The sequence below is a fragment of the Arvicanthis niloticus genome, chromosome 5 (genome assembly GCF_011762505.2).
Source record: "Arvicanthis niloticus isolate mArvNil1 chromosome 5, mArvNil1.pat.X, whole genome shotgun sequence".
NCBI classification, from domain to species: domain Eukaryota; kingdom Metazoa; phylum Chordata; class Mammalia; order Rodentia; family Muridae; genus Arvicanthis; species Arvicanthis niloticus.
In genome coordinates, this window is record NC_047662.1 from 8,904,850 (window position 1) to 8,916,957 (window position 12,108).

At 40.0% G+C, this 12,108-nt stretch overlaps 1 protein-coding gene across 1 annotated transcript; it reads left to right on the forward strand.

Moving 5' to 3' along the window:
- The first annotated feature begins 1,842 nt into the window (after positions 1-1,842).
- LOC117709181 (uncharacterized) lies at positions 1,843-5,968 on the forward strand. The gene is made up of 2 exons (XM_034503355.2): positions 1,843-1,963; positions 3,441-5,968. The coding sequence occupies exons 1-2, from the start codon at positions 1,921-1,923 to the stop codon at positions 5,015-5,017; spliced, it is 1,620 nt and encodes a 539-aa protein (XP_034359246.2). The 5' UTR covers positions 1,843-1,920; the 3' UTR covers positions 5,018-5,968.
- Positions 5,969-12,108: the final 6,140 nt, after the last annotated feature.

Genomic DNA, 12,108 nt, shown 5'->3' on the forward strand with positions numbered 1-12,108 from the left:
ATAAGTGGTCAAATAGTGAAGAAAATTAAATAAGGTTAAAAATAGAAGATTGAAATTTTAAATAGTTAATATTATGAGGAATAGTTATTAAATACTCATGTAGAATTAGTATAATTCTCCTTCAATTTGAAAACAAAATTTTATCAAGGAAAATGATTCTACTTCATTGGAATGCATTGCCACTTATGCCACTTACTCAGACATACGTATCTAGTCAATCTTTAATGAAAGACCATATGTATTGATTATGCCAACTTCTATAAAATATTGAATATTTTAATGCTCTCAAATACTGATATTACTACTTTATAGTTTTGAATAAATTCTCATAAAATAACTTCCCAAAGCATTTGATTTTCTGCATAATATGATATGTTGAATGTATGCCCTGATGCGTCAGTTTTACTCTGTTTCAGAAAAAACTCTGACATTTAGTTCATTCATTAATTCTGCATTTCATATTCTATAAGTTTGATCTAGAAAGGATGTAATGTTCTACTTAGTCCTCAGATTGTTACATGGATACGTTGTAATACAGACAAGTGAGATGGAGCTATACACAGGGATAAGCAAGTATCCACATTTTAACAAATTGTGCATTGGAAAAATTGAAAGCATGTTTCTTGAAATCATAATTTGACAATTTATGATGTGGCACTGGGATTTTATTTGAAATCAACCCATATTTCATAAAGTTATATTGCTGCATCTAGACATCAAATGTATATGTTATATTCTGTAAATGATTACTGCATTTGAAATAATTATATTGAAAGACTCCCGAAAGGGTAGATCCTCAGCCAAGCCTCGGGATGTCACAGCCACCCAGTAACTCACAAGACACTGAACTCAATGCAAACAGCAAGAGGCTTTATTTTGGGATCATTCCACTGAGGCTGAGACTTGTAACCCACACAGGGGCAGAGGAGTGTCGACCCAGAGGCCAGGGGGAGAAGGGTATTTAAATGAAAAAAAAACACACACTAGGGGGGTAAGGGGGAAACCAAGGAAGAACATCATAAAAATAGTGGAAAGTCTCAGCCCATTATTAGTCATGTGGGAAACACCCTGTACATGATTTTTGTTTTTTTTTTTTTCCAAGAATTTAATCTTGCTCGACTATCTACTTTATGGTTAGCCAGGTCTTAGAACCTAGAACTCCTCAACCAGCTGGCCTACATTTTGGCTCAGGTCAAGGGGTCATAAAAACTTTCTATGTCTTTTATAAATTTTCTATACCTTTCAATATCATGCACTTTAAGAGAAATAGAAATACAAGGAAGTCTATGAGTGTTTTACGAAGTAGTTTTTTATTATAGTTAAAGTTCATTTTTCTTCAATATATGTTGATTACCTTTGCCTGAATATGTGCATAAGTTCTGTGTATTCCTCCTGCCAGTAGTCATCAGAAGAGATCACTGGATTTTAAAGAACTAGTTTTAACATTCCATTGTGCAGTGCATTGTGGGTGCTGAGAATCAAATGTCATAATAGAGGACTTTAAAAGATATTCTACAGATCAAACTGCACACAAAATTTTCAAATGCAGTGATGGTGGCCAATCTTTCATTTATTGCTAAGGTCTTAGTAAGCTAAAGAAAATTTACAAAGGTAAGAGCCTTTCTAAATGGGAACATTCTAGTAAGTCATTGCATGGATTGTCTGTGGAAGAGCAGCAGTTCATAACTTCAGACACTTCTCCATAGAACTTTTTGAAAACATTCATGCTTCAATATTTTGTTCAATCATTTGTATCACAAAGTATATCTTAATTAATTCTTTTTTAATGAAGGAAAGCTTTTGATCCAGTAGTAAATAGGTAATTTTCTATTCCAGGGTCCATTAACCTTTAAGGATGTGGCTGTGGACTTCTCACTGGAGGAATGGGAATGTCTCGATTTTGCTCAGAGGGCATTGTACATGGATGTGATGTTGGAGAATTACAGGAATCTATTGTTTGTGGGTAAGAATGCACTTCTTCTTGACATCTGATTCTTTCACTGAATATTCCCATTTTCTGTTCATGCAAACTCTCTGAAGTGTCTACAGACCCCCAAAAGAGGGAAAATCATAATTTTTCTGGTTAAAATCATAATGTTTCATTGTGTTTTCTTTACATCACTCTGATTTCTTTGGAAGAGTAATCAGTGCAATATTCTCTGAGCTCTCTCCTTACCACTAATCTGCTTGATTCAAGTTTTTCAAGTTCAAAAAAATAAATATTCAGAACATGGAATTATATCTCTATACATATAATAGTTGGAGTATTTTAATCTTACTATTGCTTTAAAATGTTCCCTCATTTATGATTTTAAAAACTGCAAAGGGCTTCAATGTATATAGAGCTGGTGTTATGGAGAAATTTTTTATTTACTTTTTGAAAATTGGTTTAGTTCTCGGACATGATTATTTATCCTTTCATTTAGGATACTGAAATAAAACTATTTACTGGTTTTCATGTCAATGTCAGTTGCATCATAAATATATACCTAACCTTAGCTACACATTGTCATGCTGAATCAAATTGTAACCATAATATTAGTGATACATTGTTTAGAAATCTACTTTTTCATTAGATCGATCACTTATTTCATAAGATCGATCACTGATTTGTCCTAGCTTCTGCAAGGTACAATTTTCTTTTCTTTTATTTGTAATGTTATTTACATTTTTTTTTTTTTTTTTGGTTTTTCGAGACAGGGTTTCTCCGTGTATTCCTGGCTGTCCTGGAACTCACTCTGTAGACCAGGCTAGCCTCAAACTCAGAAATCTGCCTGCCTCTGCCTCCCAAGTGGTTATTTACATTTCAAATATTTTCTTCCATGTTTCTTCTCTGTAAACCACCTTCCTCTGCTTCCTCCCCCTACATCTATGAGAGTGCTCCTCCACCCACCCCACAATGCCCACTCACTGCACTAGGATTCCCCTATGCTGGGTCACCGAGCCTTCACAGGACAAAGGACCCCCACTCTCATTGATGTCAGATATGGCAATCCTGTGCTACATATATAGCTGGTGACATGAGTCCCTCCATGTGTACTAAAATCCTTAGTGATTTTGTTCTTGGGAGGCCAGATATCTGGTTGATTGATATTTTTGTTCTTTCTATCGGGTTGCAAATCCATTCAGCTACTTCAATCGTTCCCTAACTTCCCTATTTGGGAAACATAGTAAGTTCAACTATTGGCTGCAAGCATCCATTTATGTTGTTCAGGTGCTGACAGAGCCTCACAGGAGACAGCAATATCAGGCTCCTGTCAGTAAGCACTTAATGGCGTCAGCAATCCTGTCTTTGTTTCTTGTCTGCATGTGGAATGGATTCCCAGTTGGGGCAGTGTCTGGATAGAGACTGGAGAACTTCAGCCAACACTGGTTATTGAATCACTTCATACTCATGTAAGTAATGCCTGACATCCCTAATTGAACTTTTTTTTTTTCAGAAAATCACCCCATATGTGGAAATTATAAGAAGGTCTTGGATGAAGACACACTGTACATTGTCCATGAGCCTGTGAATATCCAAGAGAAGTCTTCTAAATGCAATGAACTTAGCAAAAGTATTCATGATTCTACCCAAAGTACACCTCATAAAACTAACCACAGAGATGCATCTCTTCAATTCTCAAACCTAAAGATACCTAAAACTGGGAACACCAAAGATGTTTGCAAGTATAAAGAATGTGCAAACAGTTTAAATGTATGTTCACTCATTAGTCTGAATCACGGAATCCACATAGGAAAGAAAGAACAGAATAGAAATACAGAATTTGATGAGGTTTTTCTCTCTAAACATAAACCATTGCTGAAGAAACACAGTAGTGGAGTGAAGCCTTACAGAGGTAGTGAACCTAACCAGGGCTTTACCCAGAGAGACTGTCTTCAAAGTCAGGAGAGCATTTATCCAGGAAAGAAACCTCACAAATGTAGTGAATGTGAAAAATCTTTTAAACATAAATTCAATCTTAGGATGCATCAGAGATTTCATACACGAGGAAAACTTTACAAATGCAGTGAATGTGACAAGTGCTTTGCCCAAAAATCCCATCTTAGTAGTCATCAGCGAATTCATACTGGTGATAAGCCTTATAGGTGTAGTGAATGTGACAAATGCTTTACTGTAAAAGGCAATCTGAGAATTCATAAGAGAATGCATACAGGAGAGAAACCTTACAGATGTAGTGACTGTGACAAATGCTTTGCCAGGCAATCGCATCTTATTACTCACCAGAGAATTCATACAGGAGAGAAACCTTACAAATGTAGTGAATGTGTCAAATGCTTTTCCAGTAAATCCCATCTTAGTACTCATCTGAGAATGCATACAGGAGACAAACCTTACAAATGTAAAGAATGTGACAAATGCTTTACAGAAAAAGGCAATCTGAAAATTCATCAGAGAATTCATACAGGAGAGAAACCTTACAAATGCAGAGAATGTGAAAAATGCTTTGCCCAACTATCACATCTCAGTGCTCATCAGAGAATTCATACAGGAGAGAAACCTTACAAATGTAGAGAATGTGACAAATGCTTTACTGAAAAAGGCAGTCTGAAAATTCATCAGAGAATTCATACAGGAGAAAAACCTTACAAATGCACTGAATGTGACAAATGGTTTACTGCAAAAAGTAGACTGAAAATTCATCAGAGAATTCATACAGGAGAAAAACCTTACAGATGTAGTGAATGTGACAAATGCTTTCCCAGTACATCCCATCTTAGTACACATCTGAGAATGCATACAGGAGACAAACCTTACAAATGTAGAGAATGTGACAAATGCTTTACTGAAAAAGGCAATCTGAAAATTCATCAGAGAATTCATACAGGAGAAAAACCTTACAAATGCAGAGAATGTCAAAAATGCTTTGCCCAACTATCACATCTTAGTGCTCATCAGAGAATCCATACAGGAGAGAAACCTTACAAATGCCATGAATGTGACAAATACTTTAGCCGTATAGGTAGTCTCAGAAGGCATCAGAGAAGTCATACATTAGATAAAACTTACAAATAAGGTGTTTGTGACAAATGCATTACCCACAATATCAATCCGTGAAATTATCAGAGATTTTACACATTATACAAATTTTATGAATGAAGTAAATGAGACAACCCTCTACCAAGAAAAATCATCTTAAAATTTATTAGAGAATACTTACAGGAGGGAATACTTTTTTAAATATATTTAAAGTGTAAATCCTTTACTTTTGGCAAAACTGTTAGAATAAAACAGAAAATTCATACTCGTTAGAATCTTAACAAACGTAGTGCATGCAGAAATATCTTTCACTTCATTTCATGTCAATGGAAACATCTAAAGTATTTTAGTGGGGAAAGATTTTCTGTTGGGACAAATGTGGCATATGTTTTTTCCAGGGTGTTTTCTGTGCAACATTTGAGGCTCCACACTAGAGAATTAGTACAATCATGAAAAACTTGTGAAATCCTTCATGCAATGTTCAAGTCTTAAATAATGTCAACTATTTATGCTTGGTGCAACTCTGAAAATGTGACAAGGTAGGATAGTTTTCATTAAACTTTTTCTTGTTCACACTCAAATATTACCAGATGAAAATGAGTGAGGAATGTAGAAGAATATAGTGTTGTATAACATTTTCATGAAAAGAGAAATAATGCATGCCAAAGAGAAAAATAAGTAAGATGTATATGATAGACCTCAAAATATGTAACAAAACTGGCAGCATTATGTTTATTTTATTCAGATGAACAAACTCAGACAAGTTGTACTTAAAAGAGTGTTGTACAAACCAAGCCACGGAGACTACATGTTCTTTGTCCTATATTATACCTACTGATGTGAAATACATTTCAAGTATCCAGTATTCATGATTCTTATCAACTGCTGGTTTTATGTTTCAGGATAAATACTGACTATAAGTCCTTTGTGCTCAGCAACTCTGTCCCTATTGTCCTATAAATAAAGCTGAATGATTCAACAAGTTTGATTTGGTTGTTTTCAGTTTGTACTTGGGTTACTTAGATGAATATACGTTGCATCTTTCGAACAAATGTCTATCATAAAGCATATGAGAAAGATAAAGTCATTGCCTCATGGAAATTAACCATATGTTAGAAGAGCATGGAAAATGAGGCTGACTGGACTTGGAAGATTCACTATTTATGGAAGAGCACTGTGAGATGCACGTTAACAGGATCCACTTTACAGCAGCCTGATGATCATTCCTAGAATTTCCAGTGACTACATTTTTTGGAACCCGCCTGGACTATGTAAGTACCTTCTGGGAAAAGAAACTTCTCTTCAGCTTCAGGACAACTGAAGGGGCAGTCTGGGGATAGGAAACTTTTGGAGTAGGTGGGAAGAATCATTTCTTGACTGAAACTGGTTTTGTAACAGGATAACTCAGAAAAGAGGGACTGAGGGCCTGAAGGACCAGAAGCTCCTCCTTGTGAGGAGGAGCCTGGAAATTGCATTGTGGGGAGCTAGGAGTGGAGGACACTGCCTTGGGTCTCACAGCAATGTAAAAATGCCCCTCATCCACAGTTGTTGCCTATTTAGGCCATTTTGAGCAGATGTCTGCATACCTATGAAGATGTGCTATCTTGTAGTGATACTCTGTAGACAAGTAGATGGTTTCTTTATCCTTTATGATGATCCTATGAGGATTCCTAAGTTTATAGTAATTATTACGCTTTTTTAGTAACACTATTAAGCTCTTGCTGATAGTCAAAAGTGCAGTGAGAACTCTTCCAGACTTCAATGTCACTTCTGAGGCAGTAACCAGTCATTATACTGCTCACTGTTTGTAAAACGTATAAACAAATATCATAAAAACAGAATTAACAATGTATTATAGGTGCCAGGAGAGAAGACAAAGATATTGACTGGGCTTCTGTATACAAAACTTGACTAATAACTTATTTATGGTTTTTAACACTCCAGGAACCTGTGGATCTGTGACAGGTGAGGAATGGTTAGCCAGGTAATTACTTCTAATGGATATCCTAATGGATAACATTCACTGTTGTAACCTTATTAGATCTCTTTGGATTCAAGATCACTCTGGTTTACATAGAGAGTTCCAGACCACACAAGAACCCACAGGGAGACTCTGTCTGTAAATAAATAAACAAACAAACAAATAAGCCAGGTTATGTCACATAGCTCCAATCTCAGGTCTGAAGTAGAAGAGGGAGTTTGTGCTAGAAGTTTCTTTGTAAGCAAGACTGGCCTTGAATTTACAGACATCCCCTCCTCTCTAATTCTGTGCTGATTTACAGGTGTGCATCACCAGGCATAGTTTAATCTTCCCAGGGCCTCATTTCTTTTTCAATTTTTTTAGGGTGCTATGTGATTCTCAACCCAGGGGATGCTGAACACCCAAGATAGGAGTCACCAATTTCATAAGGGGAACCTGGAAAGCCAATCCAAACTCAGTACTCAGAAAACACTCCAGTGTCTCATCTACTCTACGGGAGGAAGTCTTCCTGTGCCAGGTAGTCCACAGATGAAAATGGATCTCTAGGTTTCAGAACTTTCCCCTGAACAATACTTGTTCTTTTATGGAGCATTTGTTATGTGCTTGTCAGCCATCACAGTGAAGGCTGACCAACCCTAATCTGAAAATTCAAAGCCCAAAGCATTCCCAAATCTATAATTCAAGTACCAGAGTAATACCATCGGTGTAAAATTCTGTCCCTGATCTTATGTGACCACAGTCTTTATTGTCAGCTCGACTGAACTTAGAGTCACCTGGGGAACATGCTGCAAGACATGTCTGTGAGAACATTTCCTCAGAGCTTCAACAGAGGAGGGAACACACACCTTGGACATGAGCAGCACCGAACAGTGGCTGTGGACCTGGACTAAATCAGACAGTGAGCTGAGCACCGCCATCCATCTCTCAGGTTCTGGACTGCAGACACAATGTGACTAGCCACTGCAGGCTCCTGTCAACATAGCTTTCTTGTCAGGTGGGACTCTATCTCTCTGGAACCAGGGTCCTGAACAAAGTCCTCCTTTAGTTGTTTTGGTCATACCTATCTGTCTATCTCCCTCCCTGTCTCGCTGCTCTCTCTCTCTCTCTCTCTCTCCCTCACTTTCTTTCCCTCCCTCCCTCCCTCCCTTTTCTTTCTTCTTTCTTTCTTTCTTTCTTCTTTCTTTCTTTCTTTTCTTTCATATTCTCCTTCTTTCAGGTATGTGAGTATGTGGGCACCAGTGTGGTGGTCAGATGTTAACTTGCAAGACTCTGCTCTCTTTTTCCTCCTAATTCTGAAGATTGAAGTCCAAGGTCAGGCATTGGTGTTCTGGCTTTTCCAAGGATCTAGCTCCTTGGCTATTAGGCAGCCACCCTCTCACATGTCCCCACACAGGTATTGAGTGTAGTTGTGACTTGTTCAAAGTCATATCAGAAAAAGAAAACCTAGGGTATAGTCCAGGGGTCGAACGTTTGTCTAGCAAGCATGAGGCCCTGATTTCAATTCCCAGCACTGGAAGAAGAGAAATAGAGAAACAGAAAGGAAGGTTGTAGGGGAGGAGGAGAGAGAAGGTTGGGGAGAAAATTGAAGAGCTGGGTGTAGTCACATAGGCCTATAATCCCAGCACCTTTGAGGCAAAGGTGGATGTTTAAGATTCAAGATTAACCTCAGGTACTCATTCAATCTGGGCCAGCCTGAGCTTCATAAAATCCTATTTTAAAAGAAGAAAAAGAACAAAGGGCAGGTCATTCTACCATACCCCATGATCCACAGTTTTCTGTACTTTCCTCAGCTTCATACAACCAAGAGAAAAGGAAGTAATGGTGGAAGCATGGTGGGCTAGAGTCCTGAAGGTCTCTGAGCAGGTGGCATCTGCTTCACCATAGAGCTGTTCAGATGATCGCTCTGTCAGCAATGCTCCCATGATTCAACACAGCTGCAGGAAGGGTAAGTGCATAGATGTACACCCCCAAATCTGATAGCAGGAAATAAATGGGGTGTACAGGTGGCAGTAACCATGGGGAAGCTCTGCCATCAGCTGGTGACCCCAAACAGTCGGCATGCCTCCCCAGCTAGTACATATCATAATTCTCTGAACCAGCACTTCTTAGATGGCCCTCTAAAGCACAAGATGAGGAAGTTTGAATGACATACTTAAGCACCTGGGTCTATCCCTGCATTCCCTCCCCCATGAGAGCGCTTCTGCTCTTCCTGTCTTCTTCCTCTCTACCTTCCAACTCTCAAACTGCTGGGCTGGCCAGCAGGAAAGTTCTGGGCCTCTTCCAGTGCTGGAGGACTGACCAGAGAAGCAGGTGGTGGCCTGGAGGCTAGAGTTTTGAGAGCTATCTAAGGCTAAGTCCAAACCACCTGAGAAAGATTGAAAACAGGCCTGACTTTGAAAGTCAGAATGAAAAAGTGAGACCACAGAAACTGAGTTTAAGGCTTCAGCTACGGAGAAGCTCTCTGGTGGCTTCTCTGGAAGACATGCAGCCCCAAGGCTGCTAAATGACTCAGTTCTGAGGCCATGGTGATGAAGGTGGTTCCTTCTGCAGCATGTGTGTGAGTGTATGCTTATGTAAGTGTGTTGGGGCATATGTGGATACAGGAACACGGGGTAGTATGCATATAAGTGTGGAAAAAAACCACAACTTTTATCTTATTAGGAATTTCAGAGTTTATTCTCCAGCTGTTTTGGGTGACCCTAGCCTGAGAACACACATTTAGATTGCCCTAAATTCTGTTTTCTAATGTGAAACCACTTTCAGGAAGTTTTCTTATAACGTCAAAAAGTAAAGCAAGTCATAATTCAAAGAAACTTTAAAATACATTGGTGGGTCCATCAGAAAAGCAGGTCCAGTGAGGTGGGGAAGTTGTTCTCTATGCCCAGGATATTACGTGAGCATTTGGGCTGTGGAGCTAGTTGTTTCTTAATAGATTCTAAAAGGCTTCTTATCTGTTAGTGACACAATGTCATGTGGGATGTCATAAGGAATGGCTGTTCTGCAGGGCTACCCCAAGGTAAAGGAATGACTGTTCCAGAGGGCTGGCCCAAGGCAAAGTAACTAGGCTTTGGACATGCAACACTACAGTGTCTCCACAAAACTGCAGTTCTAGTCAGTCAATGAGTCTCTGCCGATGCAGCTTCTTTTCAAGAGTTTCCATTCACAGAAGGGTGTGTGAGAAGCTGAGATTGTAGGTACATGCCACCACTTGTAGCACCTGTCACTCAAGTAGGACAATCATGGTTGGAGGTCAGCATCCCTAAATGCAAAACATTTGCAATGGATTCACCCTGGGTCACACTCTGGGGGCCCAGATAGACATATATTTTGGTGGCCACTCCTAAAAAACTTTTATGGGCTTAGAATGTTGTGAACTTTTCTTATGTCTATGACCATGGAGACTCTGAGAGTCAGAGACTGGGGAAAGTCCATGCCTGAAGACCTCACCCTCAGGAGTCCTAGCCTAGCAGGGCAGGAAGTCCTGGAGAACCCAACCAGCCTGGGTCAGGAGATGGTAGAGAAAAGACCAATGTGGTGATCCAAATGCTGACAGGAATTCACATGGCCAGGCAGGGACCTTAAGCTCCCTGTCTCACCAATAATCTTACTCCATCCTCCAAACAGCCCATGCAGGTAGTTCTGGACCCCAGAACAGACTCCGGTTCAGGGTGTCTAGACTTTCCCAAGGGTATGAGTGGCTGCTGAGTCCCAGGCTTAGCATCCACCCAAAGTTAGCCCTGACCCCCATGAGAACAGGAAGAGGCCTTGTGCCTGGCTGTTTCTCCTTCTGTGGCAGACCCGCCAGGAGTTGGAAGAGTTTTGCCAGTTTTGTTTGCCAGTGATGCAGATAGCATGAGTACAGAAGACATAGGATAAAGCAAAGGAAATGAAAGAGAGAGAAACAAATGAGGTCATAATCATACTAGGGTCCTGACCCATAGGACAAACATGAAAGAAATGGGACCTTTGGTCTTATATTATAGGTTATTTGCATATTATGCATATGCACATACATACATACATACACACTGTGTTTCCAAGCATGCAGGCCTTTCCTATGTTAATCTTTAGACACTTCTCTGCTATCCTATTCTCTACTTCCTCAGCAGGAGGAAAACCACAGGCACATCAGATCTTAGACTCAGAAAATACTTCACGTCTTCCCTTATCTTCCTCTTCAGGCTGAGACTTGATCATTTGTCTCTACCTCTCATCCCAAGTATGAGAGCAGGCGCCTGACCCAATGACAGGGGCTGAGAAAACCAAGCAGTTTGTGTTGTCTCAGGGGCTGCTGGGTTGGGGAAGAGGAACCCATCACCATTAGAACCAGAGGAGAAGGGACCTGAAATACTCCATGGTCAGAAAGGACTCAGATTTGTGCTGTGATGGGAATGTTTATCTGATGGTAGCCCGACAAAGATCTCAGGTTCAGTTCTTGCCTGGCTCCCAAAAAGTTTTATAGGAGTAATTCGGGTCAAAGGTACGCCCTGGCAGCCCTCATATGCCAGATTGAACCTCTTTCTTCAACACTCAGTTTTAAAACACAGTGAAAAACAGGTTTAAAAAAGGAAATTTATTCAGTGTGTCCACATTGGGAAGAACAAAATAGCCAAGTGAGCCCCCTCAGTCCCCATTGTCACATTCTGACACCCACCTCCGAGTCCATCTTCTGAGTAGAAGATGAGAGGTAGTGTGGCTAAGCAGTCCTGCTCAAGGAGTGGTCCTGCCATTACTGGCCCATCACTGTTTTTTAGACAGGTTTTTCTTTTGTAAAACCTTGTGGTCTTGGAATTAGTTTTCTAGACCAGGCTGGCCTCAACGTCAGTGATGTGCCTTCTTCTGCTTCCTATACTGCAATTAAAGGTATGCACCATCACACGCTGTAGCCTTTTGGGTTGTCAGTCCACAGGGCCTTGGGAGGAACTGGGCTGGGCAACCTGAGGCTATGACCAGATCAGTGGTGGGTTCTCTGCTGGTAAGGCCTGAAGGAGAATAGTTAGGTCTTGGGGAACTACTAGGGGACAGATGAATAGGAAAATATTATGGGGTTCTAAGTGATAGGTGGGGGCAGTGACAGCTGCAGCTCCTCCTACACTTGGAGTGATGGCCTCCTCCTGTCTAGACTTGAGTAGGTATTAAGGAGTGT

Coding starts and splice junctions, on each gene's coding strand:
- LOC117709181 (XM_034503355.2), top strand. CDS start 1,921: ATGGATGTGATGTTGGAGAATTACAGGAATCTATTGTTTGTGG. Junction 1,964..3,440: donor CAGGAATCTATTGTTTGTGG/GTAAGAATGCAC, acceptor TTTTTTTTTCAG/AAAATCACCCCATATGTGGA.